Genomic DNA, 26226 nt, shown 5'->3' with positions numbered 1-26226 from the left:
TATGTTTTATTAATGTGACTACTATCCACTGTATAACAACCTCGTAGACACGCCTACCAAGAGTGTTCAGGTTTTCCCAAGAGGGGTTTTTCCGCCACTGTCGCACTGCTTGCCTTGAGGGATTACGGTTGTTGATTGTTGGGGTTTGTAAATTATAGGTGTGGTTATCTATTGTAGTGTCGTAATTATGTTATGATTTGTACTATAAATTTGGGATAATGCTTTAGAGGAGCCTTCCTGTAATCTCGCCAGCGGCTGAACAACTGAAGAATTTTCAAAGATTCAGACAAGCCCTGCAAGCAAATCAGTATATAAATAGACATAAGAGAAATAATAACTGGATCCTGGCTAGTGAAGGCAGTGTGTCTTCACTCTACATGACCTGCTGCATACCTAAAGCTATTTTAGGCTGATGGAGATAATGAAATATCTTTTTTTTCTTAAATATGATTTGAATGTTGTACTAAGGCCACTGTAGAGGTGGTGTGGATAAAGAAGTCAATCACTGACTATTTGATGCTTTAGCTTGAAAAGAGAATTAAACGCTGAAGCCAGCCCTTTAGCCAGTTTAAAAACCAATTGCATTACCACCTAATGTGTGTCTCATACCATTTATGAATGAATGCCATTCAGCCTTTTCATCAGGCTTAAATTGGGCATGAATGTTTTTGATGTTTAATATTCAGAACAATTACAACCACAACATCATGTCATACTGACACAGACAAAAAAATCTTTCAGGCTGAAAAGCGAGAACATTTTCTCACGAAACTCTATCAGCAAACTTTTTCTTCTAACACTGCAGTGGCTGCACAAGCGTCAGACACAATAAAGGTACACTAAAAGTCTCAGAATTACATTCTGACCCATGTGTGTGTATGTGTGTGTGTGTATTTGTGCATTTGCAGTGCGTGTGCACATTTGCGTCCTCAAGTGCGTCAGTGCCGTCAGGTTCTGCGCCAGCAGCAGGCTCCTCCCATGTGCCCAGGCCCCTCCCCCTTCCTGTGTGTCACTATAAAACATTGGTCCCCTCTCTGCTCACTCACTCACAGCCCGAACACTGGAGGAGCAAAACTCAGCATCTTCTCACTCAGCATCCTCTAGTCCACGCCAACAACTGCAGGTAAGAATACTAAATGGATTCTGGGAATTTGTCTTGTTAGTTGTTTCCAGTTTTTCTGTTGCAAGATGACATGTTGTGATACTGTAGGTTCTTTAAAGGAGGTTTTTCTTTTCTTTTTTTTTTCAAATAATTTGACTTTTTTTTGTCTTTTATGTTTCACAACACAGAAACCGAAATTGTAAATTTAATCAGAAAAATTGAGAGAAATATGTGTAATTTCTGAAATTTGTTTTTTGACATTTACTTTTAATTTTTCCACTATTATATATATATTTTTGACCTTTCACGAAAAAAAAAATTTCCCCACAGTTTCTTTAGTTCACTGAGCTTAAACATTAAATGTTTCCTCTAGAACATGTAATGTACCGTAGATATACGGGACACCACTGACAAGTGTTGAAGTATGTTAAGGACAGTACGTTTCAAATATGTAATAATGAACGAGTGAATAATGAAAGATGGCCGATTTCAAACAGTTAGGATTATTAAACTGTTTAAGGGGAATGTAGACATCAGATTATGACAGTGGAATTTTGTTTCTTCTCTTAAGTTTCACCTGAGGACAAAATCTTGTGTGTGTATATATATAATGTTAGTACACACCATATTTACTGTGCATGTTAGGTAGTTATTATTGCAGCAAGTATCATAGGCAGGATTCTGCTGATTAATAAAAGTAGAATAAAAAAGTGCAAATTAGTGCCCATAAAAGGCTAAATATTCATCTCTGTGCAATTACTAACCATGATGGTGTTTTTAAATTTAAAAGAAGAGAAGTTCCCCTTTCATTTTTTTAATTTTATTATTTTCTGAGGAGAAGGCTTTCACACACATTACAGTACCACATCATTACCAGCCCACTAAATAATGAATTAGTGACAATGACCAGCTGCTAAAAGGAATTATATTAGCATCAAGAGAATGGCTGTTTATACCACCACTGTGTCAATTTAAAATGGATTGTTTGTATTGAGTTACAGTGATAGAATTACACCAATATCATTTTTGGATATCATTAAGAGAGGGCGAGGGAGCAGTTGAGTAAAGACCCTGAGTAATGGTAAACAAATGTATCAATAGAGGTCCACGGGGAGCAGTGTGCTGTAATAGACATTGAGGCAGTCAGAGAGAAATGGTTTTGAATGGTTGAAGATTGAAAGCCTCAGAGCGACTCCTGTTGTTGGTTTGATCTAATCTGATGATTTGCTCTGGAAGAATGTCCTGGCATAAAGCATCATTCCTCATTATTAATGTGCTGCTTTGCCGGGCTCTTAGATAAATACAGTGTTGGAAAATTAGCAAATCAGTCTGACAAAGGTAATATTTGTGTCGTTTTTATTTTTTTTTATTTTTAACTGAACTGCTCATTTATAGAAATTGTAATGTAAAATCTACAGTCAATGTTGATTATCTAAGCACAAGGATGACATGAGATTATTAGGGCTGCAAACAAAAATTTGATCATTCAAAATTTGTGTTTTGGGCCCTCTATAAGCAAGAGAATAAAGGAAATGATTAATAAAAAACATGCTGTCATGTTAACATTGACTCTCATGTGAACCCTGTTAAAAAAAAAAACAGCACATAGAGCAAAATGAAGATTTAGAGATAATTGGTGTATTTCCTTTGGAATTCTGCCATTGCTGACAGTGTACATTCAACACAATTACGCCACACACCAACTCTGCTGTGTGTGTGTAAAATACTAAATTGTTCTGCCACTCTGTGACAGAGTGAGGGAGTGTACAAGAAAGACCAAATGATGTTTGCCTTAGGTTGCCAGCGGAACCATCAAAGGTTAATCCCCCCCCCTCCCCACACACACCACTGTGCTTTAGCGATTTATTGCTGCTTTCTGCAAATCCCACATTGCCTGTAATTTCCCCCCTCAGAAACATATTTAACGAGCTGAAAGGAGACAATAAAAGAGAACAGCGGGTAATGGAGGGACAGCAAATAGCAAGTGACCTATTGGAAAATAAGTTTGGTGGATTTCTTTTAACTTTGTTATATTTTACCCCACACCCTCTCTCTCTCTCTCTCTCTCTCTCTGCAGTCATGAATGTAGGTATCTGTGTGTGTGTTCTCCTGGCTGCTTTGTCCAGTGGTTCCCTGAGTTTGCCCTCACAGTCCATGGTAAGACACAAGCAGACAAACACACACACACACACACACACACACACACACACACACACACACACACACACACACACACACACACACACACACACACACACACACACACACACACACACACACACACACACACACACACGTCCTGCTGTAGTTCTTGGTAAAATGCATTTAACTGACCTATAATGTTTTATTGGTTCTACATAATGATGGGCGGGGATAAAGCTCAGAGCTGATTAGTGAAAAGGAGGATGCCATGTTAATCAGAGGGAGGGTCTTCAGGACTCGAAGTGTCCTGAAGCAGTCCACTTTCCTCTCTTATTCTTAATTAAAGATATAATACACTTAAATCCTTGACAATCTAATTTCAGTTTTTGATTTTAGATCTATTCCTCGTCTCTTTTCTTGATTCGTTCTCGTTCTGTATGGTCACAGAGAGCTGAGGGTGAGGCTCCCGTGTCAGACAGTCTGCTGCCTCCCCCCTCCCCCCACCACACACGGCAGGCCCGCTCGGCTCCAGCGCTCCCCTCAGGCCACCTAGCCAACTTCAACCAACCCCAGGAGGACGGAGACGCTCGGAACAGCCTGAGCCAGCTACTGGCCAGACTCATCTCCAGTAAAAGTGAGCGGTCGCACGTACAGCATGAGATGCATGGAAACTTTAATAGGAGCAAAAGCCTTCTCCTTTAGTCATTTCACCTCATTACACACAGAACATTCCTGTCGTCTTATTTCGCTCCTGGTCTTGTTATTTCTATCTTCCCAACATCCATCCATGTGCAATCGGCCGTCACTCGTGCTGAGTCTTCGTCCCACCATCTGGCATGTCCTGCCTCCCTCTAGCTCTCTCTCTCTCCTCCCTCCATCTTTCCATACCTCCTCGTTGTTCCTTCCTCCTCCTCCACTCGTCTCCCTGCCTCCTGAACTCCCTCTCTGCTCTCTCTGTCACCGTGTGTCTCTCTCTGTTTCTCTTTTTAAGTCAACTCTGTGTGACTGGGAGACGTGCTGAGCTCGCTGGTCTTGGTGAAACACACAAACACAGTAGTAGAAACACAACAAGTCAGCATGATTTACTCAACAACAACCTCATTCAGAGTTTTCCATTACACGGTACAGCGGTATAGGTAGAAAAATGTGCACTGCAATCATGTTTGTGCCGAGCAGAATGTCATCTTGCTGTCTTCGTCGCATCATCAGTGGGATGAAGTGTGTGTCTGTCTCCTCCAGGCTCTCCCTACCACACCAGGTCTTCCGTCAGCAGCAGAGCCAGCGGTCTAGCCCCCGGCCACAGGATAAAGGACAGAGATTACCTCGGCTGGATGGACTTTGGTCGACGCAGCGCAGAGGAGTATGAATACACCTCCTAAAGGCATGGCTTGCTTTCGCCAAAACCTAAATTACAACCCCCCCCCCCCTCCATCGCCGCCTCTAAAAGCCCCTAAAAATAATGAGCCCTTTTCACACTGCACTTACTGTAACCAAGAGCTGACTTGACTGGATTCTAGAATGAGTTTAGCATCATAATATAAGCAGAGAGAGGGGAAATATTTCAAAGGGCATACCCTGCAATCTGTGGACGCTGAATCTCCATGCTCAAGTTAAGAGCACTTTCCAAACCGCTCCCCGAACACTATGTCAGAATTGTATATATATATATGCACATATGTTGAATGAAAATATTCTATATGTTGTTGTCAGGAAATTCTGTGAAAAAAATAAAAAAAACAACCACTCAAACAGGAGAAAACACAGTGCAGCAGCGTGACTCATTGATAGGTTTTAATAGTTTTTGGCCAACAATGGAGGTCTGTGGTTGAAAGTTGGAGGTTAGTATTGGTGTTTTCATAGGATTTGTTGACAATAAGAAAAATATAGAATAGCTTTTAAAACAGCTCAGCAGACTGGCTCTTAGGTCTTTGGGTCTCTGGGGTTTGACTTTAAACATCAGTGTCAGAAAGGAGTTTATTGCCACAGAAGTGACCCTACTTGGAATTTGCCTTGGTGATTGGTGCATACATCCACAAACAAACATATTAAACATTACTAAGAATAAACAATAAATACAGAAACAGAGACAAATATATACAAAATAGCTGTTTAAGTAGTTGTATAGTAAAAGACTATCACGCGGAACTTGTTCCTTTAGATATACATTTAAGCACTATTCTCAGTGTCTTAGGACTCAAAGGTATGTCAACCAAAGTGTTGTTAACGTGTCTCATTTAGTTGACAATTTAGAATGTATCAAAGAGCCTTATATTGGACTTTAATGAGCCACTTAGGCGTCTTTGGAAAATTGGACCAAAAGTGGGATTTAAGTCTGGAGCTTTGATTCGTACCTTAATGCATTAAGCATCCCAGAGCTTCAGTTCACTTCAACTTTACACAAGTGCACCAGAAAAAGTGTGATACATTACATTAATTTAGGCCTACCTGTATGGAGTCAGTAAGGTTGTCTCTAAATTGGAAGAAAAGGGGCTTAAAAAGCACCAACCCTGCCTGCTGAAGGTAACCCTGGGCTAAAAATGTGCAGTGTGAAAAGCACAAGATACGTCTCAGAAAGCGCAAGGTGTTGTCTACTGTATATAAGATCATTGGGAGGCTCCCTATCATTGCATAATGGACCTCGGTGGAGGAAATCGTAATAACAAGTACTGTAGATATGAAGAGAAGAGTCTGTTGTTCTTAATGAAAGATTATGTATGTATGCGCTCTTGAAGGTTAAGTCTCCGTGATGAATAATGTGTTTCTACCAACTTTCAGATTCAATCAAATTCAAAATAAAGCTCCATTTTCCTCTGAGGTCAGCAAGAAATAAAAATGCCTTTGTTTGGGATTATGATGTTATTATGTTTCAAGCACAGTTGGTGGCCTTTCATCTACCCTCTGCCTGCCACGTCTGTCTATGGGTTTCCTTCCACACAGCATTTGGCGTAACTCACCAGGGCTTCCTGGACTACATGAAAGCCAGGACATTATCATTAGTGTCTATTGTTTACATAAATCAGGCTTGCCCAGGATTAGCACTTGGAATAATGAGCTAGTTTTCTGAACAGGGTATTAAATTAATCTAATCCTGTTTTACAACACATCTTACATTTTAATTATTTCCGTTATATAAGTAAAAAAATATTAGCGTCCGCTATCATTGTTTGTCAATTGTTGACTGAACAGGAGCTGCTGTAAAGATCAGCTGTCCTTCTGTGAAAAGAAACTAAGTTTTAATACAATGCAGAAAGCAAGGGAACATTTGATTTAAATCAAATGTTAAAGAGGAGCAAAGAGAAAATGTAATAAAATCAAGCTTTTAGTTTTGCGAAAACAACAGAAAATAGATGATCATGTATCTGATGTAAATTTGTTTGTAAAACAGATATGAAGCAGTATAAGTGTCTGTGTATATCATTTTTGATTATGGTTTTATTTGTTTAAAGTGAAGCAAGACAGAGCTTGATTTATCAATTGCTCTGGCTGGGGATTGAAGAAAATACTATATTGATTTATGAATAAAACTCAACTGCCTTCAAACACACGTCTTGCTGCATATTTTTCCACACAGAACACACACATTCCAGGTTTCTCTTCACCTCTCAAACTTACCTGCTATGATGCCCACTCTATAGCCACCAAGCTTGTTATAAATTAGTCCCTTCATCCACTGAGTCTAAAATCTGACTGGTTTACTGACAGGAGAGTGTCTGTTCTCTCAAGCCCACCCACTAATTGCTGCACAAATATACGCACACACGAAACAGAGCACATAATTTAGTGTTATAGGAAGTACTCTGATCCTTTACTTAAATAAAAGCACTAATACCACCCTGTGAAAATCCACTCCGCTACAAGTAGAAGTGCTGCATTCAAAAACTCACTTAAAGTGCTCATATAATGCTCATCTTCAGGTTCATAATTGTATTAAGAGGTTATATCAGAATAGGTTTCCAGGGTTTAATTTTTCAAAAAACACCATATTTTTGTTGTACTGCACATTTCTGCAGCTCCTCTTTTCACCCTGTGTGTTGAGCTCTCTGTTTTAGCTACAGAGTGAGGCATCACACTTCTGTTCCAACTTTGTTGGGAGTCGCACATGCGCAGTAGCTAGGTTAGGACTACTAGCCAGTCAGAAGCAGAGTATGAGGGCGTGCCATGCTAGCAGCTAGGCGAGCATTATAACGTGTTACAAAGTGACCACGTTTGTCTCTGAAGTAAAGGCTGGACTACAATAGAGCTGTTTGGAGCAGTTGGTGAAAAGTGTTTTCTGTTGGAGATGGTAAGTGCCTTTGGGGAGGACTTTGGGCTTTTTCACTTTGTAAACCTATAACATGCACAAAAAAGATATATAACACAATAAAGGTAAGGGGAAAAGCCAAAAAGCATAATATGAGCACTTTAAAGTGGCTAAATATAACTTTTAGTTTGTGTTGATTCTAGCGGCCGCTTTGGACTAAAGCGGTAGTGTTTTTACCACACCTGCTGTCGTAAAGGTCTTTTCTTTACGGTGCTGCATTACCCACTGTAGATTACCGAGTTAGCGTTAAAGGGAAGTCATGTAGTTGCGATGAATGTTTTGCTCAGACAGAGAATCATTTATTTACAATAAGAGAATACGTTACAGATGCATCGCTGCATTTCACGTGTTGCATACAGTAACTTGGATGCCTGGATGTATAAAAACTATATAAAAATAGAGTTCTTTTCACTGTTAGTCTCGTTTGCGGTTACAGGTCATTTAAGACCATTGTATGAATAATGACAGACCTTCAGAAACATTAAAAAGTAACTTATACTACTATATCACTTTAAGTAAAAGTATTATCAGCAAAGTGTACAAAAAGTAAAAGTATTGACTGTTCAGTAAAATGTTATCTGCCAGTGTTTTCCTATACAGTATATATGATGTTTTTGGATTAATATTACTGCTGCATTGTTTATTTTGAATTTTACTGCTGTAGATGCTCAAGGTTGTGCTCATTTTAAATCATTTACATACTGTTGGGTAGATTATTCTACAGCTGTGCATCATATTCTATAAAATCATTATGTTTGCAGCGTCGCTGTCCTGTGAGAACCACGTATCTCTAAAAAGTCTCTTTTCCCAGCTGATCCAAGAGGTTTTTAAAGACTTAGCTTAAGAAGTAGGATATTCTTTTTCAACACATAAAGGAACACCTAATCAGTTTATCACAAACATTCAAAATCACTAAATTCGGAGACACGTGGTTTTCACTGGACAGGAGGGTCATTAAAATGTGTAATCTAAAAAGCAACTGGTAAATAATAGTTGTCAGTATTTGCCTCTGGGATGTGGTGGAGTGGAAGTATACAGTTGCATGAAATGAAAATACTCAAGTTAAGTACAAGTACCTTAAATTTTGTACAGTACTTCAGTACATGTACTACTGATGTAAGATAGGTTACAACAGACAGACAAACAAGGTCGGTGTGTGTCTCTAACACATAATGTAGGGACACACACACACGCACACAATATACAGCTCGAAGAATGACATCTGAAACACACAATAGTCATGTTTACCACCTGTCTGTCTGCGAGCGAAGCTCTTATACAAGAGCTCATGTGGCTCATATTTACTCTAGTGCTGTTATAGCACACGAACAAAGAGAGGACAGTTGCAAATTCCCACTATGTCACTGTCACACTGACTGTTCTCAGTTTCAGATAGGTCAGTCCACAAAGACACACAGTAAAGACCAATAGCTTATGACCAAATTGATACCCAGCTGATCCATGACTATTACAGAGCTTTGGTACACTGAACATTTACATCAGGTAGAGATCACGATGAAAGAGCAGACATAGAACGTACAGTAAGATAAAGAGAAGTGAGGGGAATATGCTGCAATTACGCTTGGAGTGTTGTTTGACTCATTATTATGCCTTTGCGTTAGGGCTGGGCGATATGGAGAAAATCAGGTATCACGATAATCTTGACCAAATACCTCGATATCGAGGCGATATTCCAGGGTTGACAACTGGTGCTTTAACAAAATATCTTCACACTTAGATTTTAGATAAATAATCATCAGTAATGTGGACATAGTGTCTAAGTGGGGAAAAGGCAAATAACAGAACAGCTAGAACAGTCTGCTAAGTTCAGAAAGGTACATCCCTTTACTGTAATGCAGCCTTTAAAACCAGGAAAAGACAACACTTATGTCATATTACGATATCCAAAATCTAAGACGATATCTAGTCTCATATCACGATATCAATATAATATTGATATATTGCCCAGCCCTACTTTGAGTTTAAATTAAGATAGGTCTAATCTATTCTGTTGTTGCATGAAGACAAACTGCACCTGAGGTACACACAGGAACACTGTGACCTAAAAAACAAAAAAAACATTGCATGATCACAATACCTTGCTTTTCACTGCACCCATATGGACACAGAGAAAAGTACACTTATGTCAGACATTTAATTTTGCTAACCAAAGAAATACAAATCATGGTTATATTTTTGATGGATCTGTTTATTTCTTCATTTTAAATACAATTGATTGCCATCATCCACTCTCTCTTCTGGTCCAGTAACAAATGAAAAGGGACACACACACACATTCACACATGGAGCCATGTGTCATACATACTGGGACATACCTTCAACATGTTAAAAAAACAGGTAGAGGACATGAACTAAATCATATCAGTGGTATAGAATTCACAACAGCTTTTAAAAGCATTTTTTTTAAACTATTTACTATTCACCCTAAACCCAGCCATAGTGTTAGAAAGTGCTAGAAGCCACGAGTCCCTGTTTGTAGAACATCCAATACAATGGATACAGATCCAGGAACAGCCTTTTTTATTTGATTGAGACATTTACAGCATGAAAGGTCTTTTCTTTTTTTTTTTACACACAAAAATTCTAACATTAGGGAAAACATTGGTCTGTTGAAATAAGCAAAACAAACTATAGCAGCTTTTAGTTATCTATGGGCAAAGACATACAAATGTTCTCCACATGTGGTTTGTGTCTCGTGAAATTAAGTCAGAAAAACAACAACAAAAAAACAGGTTCAGCTCCTTGTTTGCCTTTCAGTTCTTAAAATCAGGGACTACATGACGGAGCTTAAAAGTGCAATGAAAATATTTAAGGTAGACATACATATAACAATTTATTCCAGAACAAACTATGTATTGCTTTTACCTGACTCTGTATTAGACATTTTCGGTCACCAGATGAATATAAATTAAGATGAATAATGGATTATTTTGCATCCCTCCTTGTTGGCATTTGGAGACATAAAACGTACACGTACACACATCCTTACATCATACAACACTCATACATATATTTACATGATAGTAAGAGTCCTGCAAACAAAAAACTGGCGCTTAAAACTGTATAAACTAACATTTAATGGAATGACATGGAAACAACATTAAGTGCATTTAAAGTGAGAAAGAGAGAAAATCATTTACAGCATCTCTATGGTGCGATTATATGTGATCAACGAACATTTGGCACTAACTGTTTTCAGCATGGCTACACTGCTCTGTTCTTCCTAACAACACAACAGCAATGGTTTGATTGGCTGGAACTGGCTGGTTCAGTTGGTGAAGAGTTAGGTCTGTAATTTTAGCCTGACTAAAAATACAAAATAATGCGAACCCTTCTCAGAAATACATTAAATGGTGAGGACTTTTAAAAAAAAAAATAAAATAAAAAAAAAGGGGGTCACCACATTAAAATGGTTCTAAACGGTCATTTGGCTGGTGTGTTTACGATGGCTGCCTGACAACGTTATTGTGGTAATAAATGTTTGTATACATATGACGCTCATGTGACCCATAATGTGAAATTGAATCAACTGTGTGCAGATTAAACAGACAGTGGTCAAAGAAAGAAAGTATAGTTACACCAAGAAGTGTCCAGTGTGGACATTTAGAGGTGGCAGTGATTTATAAACGGCGTCATTATGGCTTAGAAACAGAGGGGAGTTTGGCACCAATTTGTCCATGGGATAAAAAAACAACAAAAAAAAACAAACACACAACTTAGTGGATGGTTTAACTGTCTTTACTCTGTTCTGAACAAGCCAGTTTACATGTGAGCTACGGTCCAAAGCAGGACTATTATTAAGGATGAGTCCTCCTGTTAGAGATGGTTTGTAAAAGTATAAGTAGTTACAGACTGGTTATTGCTGGCTTATTGGACAAAGTCAGCTAGATGACTCTGGACTACTGGACACAGATGAGACCATCCAGTTCTCTCTCACACACACACACACACACACACACACTCACACTCACACTCACACTCACACTCACACTCACACTCACACTCACACTCACACTCACACTCTCACACTCTCACAAGACACACACACCCCCCACACACACACCCACGCCGCACACACACACACACACACCCGCACGACACGCACACACACGCACACACACACACACACACACACACACACACACACACACACACACACACACACACACACACACACACACACACACACACACACACCTTTTGCATTCAGCCTTTTTAGCAGTTCTATTGCACACAGCACTTTACTCATGGTAACATGCATTTAACTGACCTATGTTTTACTGGTTCTACGTAATGATGGGCGGGGACAAAGCTCAGAGCTGATTTGTGAAATGAGGACACCATGTGAATCAGAGGGAGAGCCCACTTCATTACAACTTATCTCTCATCTTAAAAGATAGTCTGAAACTAAAACAAACAACACTATCATGAAATGTTGGCATGACTACACACACACTTCAGCTACAAGTCATGCGGAACGGTTGTCATGCACTTTAAATGTGCCTTACTGTTAACTTCTTCACATAATATTTGAAGAAACTATATTCATTCTAAAAAAAAAAACAAAAAACTTTTACTCAACTGTGTCTAAACCTTTGGATTAGAAATGTCTTGCTGCATGGTGCATTTCATTAATAGAACACGGAATAACTCTGGTGTCACTGACGGAACGCTCAACACTGCAGACGTCTATCTGTACAGAGCTACACAGTCTTTGGTCACTAAAATATAGCTAAGAATTAACATTTCCTTTTAAGTACCATAGTTAAGTGTCAAAAGAAGCTTAAAAAAAGCTGCTAACGGCTAAATATATGTGCATTTGTGTGATTGAATAAGTATTATCAGTGTTCATTTTATACGATTTTTGTAACATTGGTAAATGGCGCCACCTTTGAGTCTGCTTTGGTCCATGTTTTGGTATTAATGAAGGTTGCAGTTGTGTTATTTAAGTACGGTTCTAATGTTTGCACATTTAAATGGTGGGCTCTAGATGTTTTTGTTTTTTTTAAATTGCGTGCAAAATTATAAATATTCCTGTTCTCTATGTAGTGGCAACCTACCACTTGTGTCTAAAGGAAATACAGATGTGTATGAGGGATTTGTCTTTGTGTCTGTCAGTGGAAACGTCCCATGGCCTCAGCAGCCTTCACTCTCACCACAGGATCTGGATCTTGGAGCAGCATCACTAAACCTGAGGATGAACACACAAACACAGTCAATACCAGAAGACAAACAGAATTATTTTTCATTTAAATAAAGAAAAAAGGTTGTGCAGTGAATCACCTTTAGTGATGGTGCCCATGTTGAGGTGGGAGAAATGCTCCTCTGGAAGATTCCCCAGCAGAAACCCTACACACACACACACACAGACACACACAGACACACACAGACACACGTTCTAGAGGTTTTAGACACTAATGTTCATGGCATGGAGCAAGGTTAGAGAGTGTTGCAGTCATACCTATAAACATGGCGGCTCCTGCTCTGACTTCAGCCCAGTGGCTCTTGAAGAACTGGATGACTGAGATGTGGTAGAAGTTCAGCATGCCTGGAAAGTCCTGAATCTATGAACCACAAAACACACACTTATCAAACCTCAAAATCATAAACCCTCTTTTATGTAGTTCAACAATATCGTCTATTCTGACTTTGCAAAGAATCTGTGTGGTTGACCCTAAAATACACTTTGTGTTGAAACCAGAAAATCTACTAACTAGTTTTGATTCTTTTGTCCAGATTTCCATAGCACTGTTTCTCAATTGTTTAGGAAAATGGCAACAGAAAACCTGCATCTAAATCAAACACACCTGACAAAGAACCATCTGAATATGTGTCATACTTTTGAAGAAGTTGCAGAATGCCTCTTATTCAGCCATGCTTATGCTCGACTGTGTGCGACTCACCAGGTACTTGGTGAGGTCATTGATGAACTCTCCGTAGTGCAAGCTCTTGTCATCGAGGAGGTGGTTCTGAAACATGGCTGTGATCTGCTCCGATCCCACCACAGGAGCACACACTCGCATTGAATACTTGCACGCCTGAACAGATGAAAGAAAAAGAAAAAAAATAAGTTTGAAACAATGCAGCGCTTTTCCCTGTAGGTTTAAGATTTATTTATTTGAGAAATAATGTATTTTTTAAGTTTGTGTGTGTGTGTGTGTGTGTGTGTGTGTGTGTGTGTGTGTGGCTGCTCATTTGCTACTGTACCTTGACCACCTGTGGGTTTGGGTCAACCAGGTGTAACAGCAGACTGACCAGAACATTGTGGATCTGGTCTTTGAACACTGGCTCTCCTGAGCCAAACTTGGACAGGTTCCCCATCAGATGGATGGAAGCACAGCGGATCTCATCATTCTCCTGGATCAGCAGAGAGCCAAAAGGTGCTGTTATGGCGCTTATCCACTGCTAGTACCAGCTCTACTCTACTCGGCTCGACCCGCCCGCGGTGCCCCGTCCTCCATTTTCCATTGCAGATTTAAAGTGATGGTTCGGAGTAATTCACCCTAGGTTCCTTTGCACCATGACCTCGAGCCAAACAACCCCCCCAGAAGCTTTTTTCACCTGGGTCTAACATTGGGAGAGTTAGCTAGAGTAGCGTTATCAGCTGAATAGCTTAGCGCAGGGGCTAATGGACCCACGTTTGTATCTTGTAAGTTAGCCCACTAATAATGCCCGAAATGATACCAAACGTCTACAAGTAGTACAAATAGGTTATGCTCTCATAAAACGAGTGCTTAGGGACGTGAAGAGATACAACAAAAATACTTACTAATTTAATGATTAAATAAGGTAATGTCTCCAAACTTACCTCAATTATTACTTGTCTCCTGCTAGTTATACTACAGCACTTACTTAAAAAAAAAAGTTAAATTAAAAAATATTTTTGTTGCATCTCTTTTCGTTGTTGTAATTTGTAGACGACCCTAAGCACTCGTCTTACAGCAGCAGCAACAACAACAGAGAGCAGAAGCCAGCAGGCAAGTGTTATTTACATAAACTTCTGGTGTACTTACAAACTTTACAATCCATCGTTTTATGAGAGCATAACCTATTTGTACTACTTGTAGACGTTTGGTATCATTTTGGGCATTATTAGTGGGCTAACTTACGAGATACAAACGTGGGTCCATTAGCCCCTGTGCTAAGCTATTCAGCTGACAACGCTACTCTAGCTAACTCTCCCAATGTTAGACCCAGGTGAAAAAAACTTCTGGGGGGGTGTTTGGCTCGAGGTCATGGTGCAAAGGACCCTAGGGTGAATTACTCCGAACCATCACTTTAAGTACCGCCTCATGCCTGAGGCGAGCGTGGCTGGTCGTCATAGCGACGCCGCAGGAAACTGACGTGACCTAACGCGACACACGCACACAGAACGTCGAAGGTGTGTTGTTTTTGACTCTCTGCATGTGGCTGTTTGCCACATGCAGAAGAAAAATGTTGTTTCAAAAGTAGCTGGAGGCAGCAACAAAAACACCGCTGGCTAAACTATTTAAAAATGGCGGGTTTGTTCACAGGACACCCCTGTCTGTTGCTAGCAATGATGACGCAGTGATTAGTGACGATTCTCTCTGACCAATCAGTAGTCTGCAGGTTTTCACGTCACCTTTTGGTATCGCCTCAGCTCGCTTGGAACCTCAACGGTGGTGATACAAAAAAAGTACCTGTTGGCAGGTACCGGAGACATTTTTTTTGTAATGGAAAACCAAAACAAGGCGAGTAGAGTCGAGTCGAGCAGGCACCATTTAATGGAAAAACGCCATTAGTGTTATATGTGTCTGTATGGGTTTAAAAAAACAACTCCATCTTTTCACAAGGCTGAACAGAGCTACAGAACACTAACAGACATCAGCTCTGAATAATTAAAAGACACTAAATCACTGTAGGCTGCATTCAGGGTCAACACTGAAAACGCTAAATAAATTTGGATATTTATGGTTATTCTGAGAGTTTTCATACAATCTCTCTCTCTCTCTCTCTCTCTCTCATATACGACATGCTGAAAGATCTAAGGGAAACTTACACTTTCCAAGAATGGTTTAATCTTCATGAAGATATAGACCACTAGTAGGTGGACGTTCTTCTTGTCCAGATAAAGGAGAACTTTGGAAAGACCTGACATGGCTTCAAGGGCAATCTGCTTACCTGCAGAAAGACCAGAGGCCAGAAATGAACAATAGCATTTTCTACTAACAACCAAAACGGGATGAGAGGCTTAAAATGTTGTTAGATAAACATGAATGATGTGGTGAAAGAAAAGAAAAACCAAAACCACTAGACTTTAAGCTTTAGGAATCACTGCGATCAATCATGAAAGCCAGACTACAGATTACAGTAACTTCACTTTTTTCAACGTAATAGAAAAATGACTCTGCTGTCAATTTACCTGGATCGTCTTTCTCCTCCATGCCTGAACTCATGGCTGCCAGCAGCTCCTTGGCATATTTATTCACCTGGTGGGAGACGAAAGGGATAGTTAGAAAGAGGAAGAGATGGAAAGGTTTGTACCAAGGCTTCCACAAAAACGGCATCTGTCAGTGACAGCTAGTTTCCATTTGGTAGCACAGAATCTGTGCTTGTGTGCTTGTGTGTGTGTGCGTGCGTGCGATCGTTGTACCTTTTCAGGTGAACCCACGGCTATATTGCCCAGCCCTCGCACAGCCAACATGCGGACCGTGCAACAGGGATCTGATATCCTCTCCATCATGTTGTTCATTAGCACATCTATCAACATCAGCTCCGTCACCACATGATGGTTTAAGAGCTGGACTCAGTAAATGAGAGACAAACAAAATACATCAGGTTATTTATGTTCTCTGTGTGTCTGCTGATCAATAAAAGTTGAGCTGATAGTCTTTCACCATCTGATTATCGTTTGGTTTTTATACACAATGTAACTTAAAAAAAAAAAAGATTAAAAAAAGTCTAGATAGATTAGAGATAACTGTGTATCACCTCAGAAAAGAAAGCAGTGACGGTGATTCTCTGGCATTCGTAGATGTTGTTCAAGGACGGACACAGACACTCCACAATGGCAGGCAACCTGGGACCAGCATGCTTAGCCATGGCCCTTTATATAGGAAAAACATACCCACATTTACACAATCTACAGTTTTACTGGACAGTACCAGCATTTATCTGGTGTAGCGATCTCAAACTGAACCCACCCAGGTCAGTGTGTGTACGAACCTTGCCAGTAGTGTAATTCCAGTAACATGTGTATTTGGTTCCTTCATTGCATCCCAGGCTTTATCTTCATCCAGTCTTTTCATCACCTCATCTAACTGGGCCCGTGCTAACAAGATTCGCAGAGCATCAGCTGCTACCCTGAAAAACAAAAAAACATTACACCAAATTGTTAGCCAACACAGATACACCTGAAATGAAAACATTTATTTAGTAAACCCATTTAGATTAGCTATCAATAGCTATAAAGCAGGGGTCTTCAACGTTTTTTAAGCCAAGGAGCCCTTAAACTGAAACAGAAACGGATCAGGGACCACCCTACTACATATATTGTATAAAATTAAGTTGTATATTTAGGGCAGCCTAAAGCCTTTATAGATACCTTTTTTTTGCATAAAATACTAAGCTATTCAAGCTATTGTTGGCATGATTTTATGAATTATTTTATAAATCATGATGTGGAACAGTTAATCCTTTGGGATGAACTGTGCTACCTTAGTGACTACTTTACCTATATGGGCCTGTAAGCCTATCATCAGTGTGGATTTATATTAGCTAATAATATGTTGGTATCATGTTAAGACTTTTTAATTTTTTTTTTAAACCTTCAAAAATTAAAAATAATTTGGAGGCCCCCTGCAATGACTCTCAGGACCCCCTATGGGTCCCGGACCCCCTGTTGAAGATCCCTGCTATAAAGAAACAAAAGATGCCCACCCTGCTACATGGACAGCGGCAGTGTGTTTAGTGTTGTTGTCCTTCGGTGCCGAGACCCCGACACTTGCTCCCAGTCGGACAGTGAGACAGGAGAAGAGCTGAGGAAACAGACTGACTGCCGGCTCCTGACTCTGGCCATTTAATAACAGTTCTTTCAGCCCACATGTCATCTGGAAACAAAGAACAGATAGACACACATGTTAGCAAGTTAGAATCATTCTCTTCTACAGTTTCTGTTTGGTGTGGAGCTGCTGCTGCCCAGTGCAGAGACTAGCTGAAGAAGAGTGCTGTGTCGCTTCTATTATCAGTAGTAAAAATACCAAATTCAACAACAGTACCTTGCCAAAGGACATACAACTGACCTTAAAACCATTAATTGGCATTGCTTTCTTTTTTTGTGATTAACAATTTTTATTTATTTTTAAAAACACACAAAACATACAATTTGCAACATGAACACATCCCCCCTCGTCATCAACCCATCTCACAGAACAAATAATCTTGGGCTGAATGGAACCCGGATCCCTGCAATCCGACATAGGTTATAAACGTAATTATATCCGTTAATACACAATAAAATGCATTTGCCTCTGTCAGTCTGTACAGTTGCTGAGCCTCAAACGCACGGATCCATCTCCCCAGGAACAAACGCAGTGTCAGGTGGGCAAACCCGTGCGTAACTGATCCCGTGGATGATGTATAAGTGAGCAACAAAGGTTTAGGAAATGAACCAGACCCAGGCCCACCAAAACAGCTCCGTTTGGATGTAATAAACAGAATGTGAAAAAGTGTTTGGGGACTTAGCATACGTTTTAACCAGTTCTTTTAATGATTTGCTTTATTATTATTGTTATATTGTTATTTAAAACATTGTTAATTTGTCTTGATTCTGCAAATATTTCTGTTTTTGTATTTATTACATTCATTCTATTAGTGTGAATTGTGTAAGTTGAAATAAAAGCAATCATGTATGAATATCAGAATCTAAAACTTACTACATACAGTGTACTCAGTGACATGTCTGTGAGTGTCTGTGACTTACAGCCAGTGGCTGATTGGTGGCCACCTTTGTTGTCCCTCCTCTGATCATTGACTCCCTCTGGTCTACGTAGGGCGCCATGATGAGAAGCTTCTCCATCACCATCTCAATGATCTGATTGGCTACGATGGCGTCTGCTCCTAAGGCCATCCACATCTCACTGGTCCAGCTGGATAGAGAGACAGAACATCTTAATGTTTGTGTTTTTTTCATTGAAAAAAACAAACTCTTTGCTCTAAGAGCTGTGAGAAAATGTTTGTCCTGCGAAGAAAAGAAAAAAAAGATAATCTAAAGAATTAGGCGATCCAATTTAATGAGTGAAACATTTTGAGGCCATGCTGATGTAATTTATACAATTATAAGTTTTGTATATATACCTGTCATAAGGAAGTGGTTGGTTAACTAGTGTATTGATAACGGTCTGTAGATGCTGAGAAGCCAGGATTAGTACAGTCTGTCCCACTGCCACTCTCACCTAAACACAACGCAAAATACACCATAAAGGGCGACTCAAGTCTGTGATTCTTGGTTATTTAAAACATAAAATGAATACCAAAAACAAACTACTGAATACTAAATATCTATGCTGAATACTGAATTCTGTTTGTACCTGCTCCTCGGTGATGCTCTGCATACGCACATGTAGCACCTCCAGCATCTCTGGGACCTGACATACAAACAAGCACTGTGTTTGATATTCCAGTACAGCAGATTTGTGTTTATAATAATTTAATTAATCAGCAGTTGCAACAAAGAGCTGTGTGAGAGTCTGTATGTATGTGTATGTGTGTGTACCAGCTCTTGTAGTCCTCCTCCTCTGTTCTTCAGCAGAGTATTTAAGATGACAGATGAGGCTCTGCAGCAGTTTGCCTGACTGTCCACCAGCCCTTCAAACAACATGAACACCAACGTCGTCAGCTGTTGCTGAGGCAGACGCTTACTCATCACCTGACACACACACACACACACACACACACACACACACACACACACACACACACACACACACACACACACACACACACACACACACACACACACACACACACACACACACACACACACACACACACACACACACACACACACACACACACACACACACACACACACACACACACGAAGAGATGCAATTACACAGTTTTACTCCTACGCCTACAAACATTAAAAATAGGTAACAATATTTTATGTATGCCAATATTACAGTGGACAGAGTTAAGCAGAATAAAAGGCAAAACAACAGTTTGTCATTAAATGCCATACTAAGGAGTACAATAATCTACCGTGATGATTCAATACATGTAATAGTAACAGAATTTGTAAGACAGCCTTGCTGAGCGGTACAAAGCGTACCTTGGTAAGGTCGGAGCAGGTCTTGTAGAGAACAGTGTGGTCAGGTTTATCTAGTCGGTCTTTTAGGAGCAACAGACTGTCCACACCTTCATCCTTATAATTTAGAGCGAAACCTACAAACAAAGAGTCAAAACAGCAGGATTCACAAAAACTACATAGGTTGAGTGAGAAATATTTCATATTATTTTTAAAAAGGGGCGGTACTCGACATTCAGGACATAAACATAGCAGCAGAAAAAAAAATGGCCGCTCGTGCAAGTGGCCATGAAAAAAACATAGGCATTTCACGTGTTTGGGAATGGTCTGTGAGAACTGCGTGGAGCCCGCTGTTGTTGTTTTTTTGTATTTCTAGTACAGTCCCTTTAATTTAATAATTATTAAGTGACTGACAAAGGTACAAGTTTGAGGCTTTGTGTCTCTGTACCTTCATAGCGTAGCTGTATGTAAAGCAGTGAGTATATACAGTCCATGGCTGCAGTGCGTACAGTAGGGTGAGGGTCAGAACATCGTGGAGTCAGTCGACCCAGCAGAGCTCCAAGGTTATGGAAAGACACCATGTTCTGCACATAGATGCACAGAAATGAAAGAAAGCAACGGCACAAAATGTCCGTTCATTAGGTAAAGACAAAATACATCAGCACAGACGTGATCCTTCAGCGGCCTTCAATGGCTTATAAAAATGAATATGTATAAATACTTTTGGAACACCGTTTAAATTTGAATGAGTTACAAGAATTATACACCCATGGCTATCAGGACCATTATTAAAACTACCATCTGTGGTGCTTTCATAAAAGTTATGTTGTCAGAAATCCACAACCCGCAAAACATGGAAAAATGTGTGTGTGTGTGTGTACCTTGACAGTCAGGTTATCCAGGTAGTAAGCCAGCATGTGAGCAGTAGCTGTGACAGCTCTCTCTCTCTCGTGGTCCTGTCCGGAGCTCAACCATGATTCAATGTGCTGCACAGGACAATAATACACATCATGTCAGACAGTCGTTGGTTTAAAATGTTTATAGGTACTCTTTTCTTTTTTAAGCTATAGTGTGAAATATGCAAAATAAAGCAATCATCTAAGTAGAAAGTGATTATTGAGGTTCCAAGAAATTAGTAATAAGGATTTGCTTTATGCGATGACAAAATCTGCCATCATTTGTATCCACAGTAATAACTACTCAGTTTTTTTAAATGTACAATTAGAAAACAACAGACTAATGATACACATATTACTGGTACTGATACTATGTTTAGCTGAAAGATGAGAAAGGCTGAGTAACCTGAAACACCACACTTTACCTTGAAGACACTCTGCAGGCCATCAGGTGTGGGATCCTTGGCCAGCGCACTTTTCAGCAGATCCTGCAGTGCAGCCATCGTGTCTTTGTACAATGCCTGTACATATTTATTAGTTACTTTGACACCATGACAGCCTTCGAAAAAAAGGTTTTATGAAGTTTGCATGTATCAAAGGTTTGTGCACCTCTAAATACAAGAAGGAATGTTATAAGTTAATACCAGGTAGTTGTGAGCCTTAAAAAGCACAAGTCTAATACACTGCCAATTTGTGAAGTAGCACCAATACCGTATGTGTGTGCACACTACTCTGTCTGCTGTACTTCACCTTTCTCTGCTTGGGGTCCAGTGTCTCCTCTTCTTTAGTTTTCTCTGGAGAGTGTGTCTCAGGAGGCAGAGAGAACACACTGTTCACACACACCTTTAGCAAGTCAAAGCTCTCATTCTCACTCAGCGCAGGTTCCAGAGGCCTGAAGCACTTACGGTCAAAGATAAAACACTGGGAAATGACAGAACCTCTGGTGCAAGAACGCAGGGATACCACACTTTTGTGTGAACCTGTGTGATAAACAGATTCATTGAAGATGAAGGATACATTAGGTTGGCGCAGGTGGTCATCACAAGATGGCGTACTGGAGTCCTCAATGAATCAGCTGCTTCTGCCTTGATAAAATCCTGACCAGGGTAGATAGAACAACAGGAAGAGAGATCAGAAAAAACATTGTTGTATCAGCAATTAAACATGTATGACTTGTTCTAACAAACTGAAATGACCGTCTACTGACCAGCATAACAGTAATGAGCTCCTGTTTGCGAGAGAAGACAAAGCCTTGTTTCTTCACACACGCACTGATGGCTCTGGCTATGAGCCCAACACTCTGGATCAAACTGAGTTTCATAGTCAGGTCCTGAAATGAGGAAAGACACATGAATACACGTCGACGAAATACACAACACCACAAGACGGACAAACGGAATAAATGAAAAAAAGATTTAGGTCAAGAGGCTAAATATAAAGAAAATTGGATAATTGCATTTTCCAAATTGTCAAGAATGCAAACAAGTCCAACTGCAAGCGACTGAGCATAGGCAAACACTATCCAAAATCATTCCAGCAATATAACAATGAAGCAATCAATCCACTCAGTCCATCAATCAATCAAATCAATCCAAAAGCGATATTGTAGATTGATCCTCCATGCCTGTAGATGGAGAGAAATTTGAAATCAAGTTGTGTGATTAGAGATTAGTTGAACAGCAAAACCACCTGCAGGCTCTGTTCTAAGAAGACACACAAAGAGGTGTTAAGATTTAGCAAGAAATTACAGCGTGAGTCTTGGCGAGCATTTAAAGAACAATCCACCATTAAGCAATAAAAGAAAAAAAAAAGAATGAGACAACCTCATGTGTCATAGGGAGATGGATCTAAAAGGGAAGGTATTACTTGATGGGATCTGCTGATTTTACTTGAAGCGAATGTAGCTGGTGGCAGTATACAGTATGTTTGCCAAACTATTTGCATCAAACAAAAACCACAGTTAGTCATGCTAACAGCTTACTACTCTATACATAATGCAGCATGGTTGTAAACCAGCTTTATGAAAAGAGCCAAATATGGAAACTATAAAATGGCTATTTAACAAGATGGCTTAAGTAATGTACTGTAGTAGGCATGTTACTAGTAATGTAGTAGTATGTAACATGTAACAATATATTAACGTTTTAAAGTACTTAAATATATAATAAGAAAGAGAATGTGATATTTTACGTCCGTTTCGGAGCGACAGAGGGAAAATACTTCAGTCGACACATTAAGTGGAACCGAAATTTGCGTTCTAATCCAGTCCGATTCCTACGCAACCGGTTCCATAGTGGAACCGGGTTTCGGTACCCAACCCTAATCTAGTAACCATGTCACTGGTTTTACACTACGTTACTGCAATAAAGTGATAATCCACCCTAAATCTAGCTCAGCATATCAAACACCCTGCAGACTTCACAGGTGGCTGTTAAAGAGGTGTTGATCCTTTTTACTGCTGAAAACTGCTCATGACTAGAATCCATTGTAACGGATTCAATTCAAGCTGATCACAGCCACTGTTCTCAATGAAAATCTTTTAAACAGCCACCTTTCAAGCCTACATAGGCTGAGTGTTTGAAACTCAGATAAAGCTATATTTCACTGAAGTAGAGCAATTTCGCTTATAACAATAGGCACACTTCTAGTATTGTCAACTTGCAACATTAGGTCTGAGTTTTCTACTCAACAAACTGCACAACAGCAGCTTTCATTGTGACCCCAGTTGGTCTAAACGGTTTGAGAAGTAAAATACAGTCCATAAACTAAACTGCATTTTCAAAATCAAACACATGCTCCACCACCACAATGAATACATTTTAATAATGGATCATTAATGAATGCCTTCAAGACATTGAGCGCTCCACCACTGTGAAATATAACAAAAATACAGCAAAGTAAAAAAGAAAAAGTAGTTGTTTTATTGTCACAAGCTGCGTTTTCTTGGATTGAAGACTTTCAGTAAAGATTTTAGTGCATATCACCACAAGTGTGCAAAAAAGTTGGAACAATACAAAGAAGAGTAAATTAGGAGAGCAAGATGAAAGGGAGGAAAAGTTAACTAGCAGGTAAAACTGAGAGAGACAGCCCCTGTATTCCTGTGACAATACCTTTGTCTCTACTTTAATCCCCAGAACCTGTATGAAATAGAGGTGATAAAGTCATGAGTGCACATACAAATACAGCCGTCTTACCTGCAACACAAATGTTTTTATTTTCTCAGTATTGTTACTCTCCGCTTGGTTGATAAAATCCCAAAAGTGGCACCAGGAAGACATTGCGCAAGAAACACAAGTGTTTCTGAGAGACCAAAATACCAACACTCACTTTGCTTGAACCTCCCACCTGTTTGTGCCCCTCTTCCCACCTGTGCACCGTGCGCTGCCACAAAAATAGGGCCCTATACTATATGGGCCCTATTTTAATGATCTAAGCGCACGGTGTGAAGTGCCTGGTGCAGGTGCGTTTAGAGCGTGGCCAAATCCACTTTTGCTAGTCTGACGGCGGAAAAAGGGGTCTGTGCGCCGGGCGCCTGGTTCAAAAGGGTTAGTGTCTTCATTAATTCATAGGTGTGTTTTGGGTGTAACATGCAATAAACCAGAGTGTCATCTACCATTCCCTTTAAAAGCCATGGGCGTTTGTACCTTGGCGCATTGCTATTAATATGCCGGATTTGCACTGTAATATTTTTATTTGTAATCTTTGGCATGTTTGTGTGCTGCTGCACTTCCCTGTGTGTGTGTGTGTGTGTGTGTGTGTGTGTGTGTGTGTGTGTGTGTGTGTGTGTGTTTGTGTGTGTGTACCAAGCATAGCATGCGCGCTGTGCATAAGCCTAGGCGCATTTTACTAATGCACTGTTAAAATAACAATGAAATGCTGCGCTATTGACTTTAGACCGGGGTTTTGTTGGTCAATGGCACGATCACTTCCCGCTGCCTCAAGATAGCAATACGCCAAGAATGCACCTGAACACACCTCCTTGTACGACCAGCACGCCCATGGGCGCAAAGATAGGCGCAGGTGCATTTGCTATTTAAACGACGCGGGCGCTGGACAGTCTTAGAATAGCAAAGACACTTCCGTCGGGCTTTACGCCTCGCTGTGCCGGGTGCAAGACAGGGCCCTATGTGTTAAATTTGATGCTGAGTCAGTCAAGAATGACCATTCACAATGGGTGTGATGCGTTGTTCACCTCAACATTTTCACCAGTTACTCCCAGTCGCTGTCACACACCCACACAAAGTAAATAGGTCAGTGCTGGCTTAAATTTAGCCCCGTTTTAAATGAACAAGCTGACCGACATTAGAGGGTCCATTTCACAGCAATGTTGGGAAAATACAATGAACTAACATTAATGAAAAGTCTTAAAATTAGCTGCTACTAGCAACCGTAGTAGAGCACTGAGTAGACTGAAATCATACATGGTACAATATCCAGTTGGAGGTTAAGGTGGAATACAGACGAATATTGTAACTCTAACTGGAATAGTTTTGCATTGCAATTAGTCCTGTTCATCATATTTACATAACATAGCTTTTATTACATCCCGCAACTCTTGTTTGTACTGTGTAATTATTGTTAAAATATTATTATATCATGTTACCTTAGTATGTACATTACCTTGGTGTTGAAGTGTTTACTGATGCAGCGAAGGATGTCTTGATCAATGCGGGTCAGTATCTTTTCTGGAGGTGCGTTTAGAGCCACTTGACCATAACATAAGATTAATGTGCTTTTCACCTTCTCCACCTCAACATCATTGCGTTCCTAAAGAAAGGCAAGATAAAGGCAGACAACGGAAGATTTTTTTAAAAACAAAGAGTAAGGGATCAGATCTTAATTGGTGATATATCCTAAAAGTTCCTTGTACTTTGAGAAGGTTGAAGATGCTTGGCGACTTCTTGAAGGCGTCTGACTTGCCGAACTCTTCCAGCTTGGCCAGAGTTCCCTCTAAGTGGCTGTTGGCACACAGACCAACGCTCATCGCAACTCCCTGATAGATACAGATGACAGAATCCATAAGCGAGATATTTTACCTACCCAGGTGTGAAACACACAACACCAATCATTGAAAGTGATACCACAATACCAGAAAAAAAAAAAAAAATCATCATATGCCATCTTTCAGTACCTCTCTTTCGACAGCATCGTTGTGTCGCGCTGTGAGGAGGATTTCCTGCAGCTGTTTCTTAACCAACTCCTTATTGAAACACTGTTGGAGAGTCACTCCTACACATCGATACAGGAAACTCTAGAGAGGGTGAAAAATGCTAATTATATTATTGGCATATATGTACTGTGGAGGAATTTCCGGAAACACCATGTTGTGGTATGATGAGACTAAGGGAAAGCTTACATGACAACATCAGGTCATTCATAGGTCAGAGGACGAGAATATTGGGCCAGTCTCTAACAACCGAGCCTCTTCATGTAGAACTGTCTATCTACACATTCAGAGTCTACGTAGGCAACTACATGATAAGGGAATGCTTTGTCT

General features: G+C 40.0%; 2 protein-coding genes across 4 annotated transcripts in view; one reads left to right on the top strand and one right to left on the bottom strand.

The window, feature by feature from the left end:
* The first annotated feature begins 1049 nt into the window (after positions 1-1049).
* On the top strand, positions 1050-6788 carry ccka (cholecystokinin a). Its single transcript, XM_039806882.1, has 4 exons — positions 1050-1123; positions 3180-3259; positions 3692-3878; positions 4484-6788. The coding sequence occupies exons 2-4, from the start codon at positions 3182-3184 to the stop codon at positions 4621-4623; spliced, it is 405 nt and encodes a 134-aa protein (XP_039662816.1). The 5' UTR covers positions 1050-1123; positions 3180-3181; the 3' UTR covers positions 4624-6788.
* Positions 6789-12116: 5328 nt separating this feature from the next.
* The window catches only part of mroh1 (maestro heat-like repeat family member 1), a 29646-nt gene continuing 15536 nt past the window's right edge, over positions 12117-26226 (bottom strand). Inside the window, exons 19-44 of one of the 3 annotated variants that reach the window (XM_039806879.1) lie at positions 25861-25980; positions 25600-25722; positions 25350-25496; positions 23840-23866; positions 21937-22059; positions 21747-21826; positions 21480-21621; positions 21155-21250; positions 20715-20819; positions 20282-20417; positions 19858-19970; positions 19300-19452; positions 19115-19171; positions 18882-18979; positions 18508-18673; positions 17466-17635; positions 16752-16889; positions 16518-16632; positions 16180-16326; positions 15949-16015; positions 15586-15707; positions 13773-13922; positions 13469-13603; positions 13027-13129; positions 12849-12914; positions 12117-12756 (exon numbers count right to left, since the gene is read on the bottom strand). In XM_039806879.1, coding sequence (XP_039662813.1) covers positions 12680-12756; positions 12849-12914; positions 13027-13129; positions 13469-13603; positions 13773-13922; positions 15586-15707; positions 15949-16015; positions 16180-16326; positions 16518-16632; positions 16752-16889; positions 17466-17635; positions 18508-18673; positions 18882-18979; positions 19115-19171; positions 19300-19452; positions 19858-19970; positions 20282-20417; positions 20715-20819; positions 21155-21250; positions 21480-21621; positions 21747-21826; positions 21937-22059; positions 23840-23866; positions 25350-25496; positions 25600-25722; positions 25861-25980 — 2976 coding nt within the window. In that variant the 3' untranslated portion in view covers positions 12117-12679. The remainder of the gene's footprint in view (positions 12757-12848; positions 12915-13026; positions 13130-13468; positions 13604-13772; positions 13923-15585; positions 15708-15948; positions 16016-16179; positions 16327-16517; positions 16633-16751; positions 16890-17465; positions 17636-18507; positions 18674-18881; positions 18980-19114; positions 19172-19299; positions 19453-19857; positions 19971-20281; positions 20418-20714; positions 20820-21154; positions 21251-21479; positions 21622-21746; positions 21827-21936; positions 22060-23839; positions 23867-25349; positions 25497-25599; positions 25723-25860; positions 25981-26226) is intronic. The other 2 variants (XM_039806880.1, XM_039806881.1) reach the window with 2 other exon arrangements.

The sequence above is a fragment of the Perca fluviatilis genome, chromosome 7, assembly GCF_010015445.1.
Source record: "Perca fluviatilis chromosome 7, GENO_Pfluv_1.0, whole genome shotgun sequence".
Lineage (NCBI taxonomy): Eukaryota > Metazoa > Chordata > Actinopteri > Perciformes > Percidae > Perca > Perca fluviatilis.
This window is presented reverse-complemented; position numbering and strand designations above follow the sequence as displayed.

Coding starts and splice junctions, on each gene's coding strand:
- ccka (XM_039806882.1), top strand. CDS start 3,182: ATGAATGTAGGTATCTGTGTGTGTGTTCTCCTGGCTGCTTTGTCCAGT. Junction 3,260..3,691: donor GTTTGCCCTCACAGTCCATG/GTAAGACACAAG, acceptor GTATGGTCACAG/AGAGCTGAGGGTGAGGCTCC. Junction 3,879..4,483: donor CAGACTCATCTCCAGTAAAA/GTGAGCGGTCGC, acceptor TGTCTCCTCCAG/GCTCTCCCTACCACACCAGG.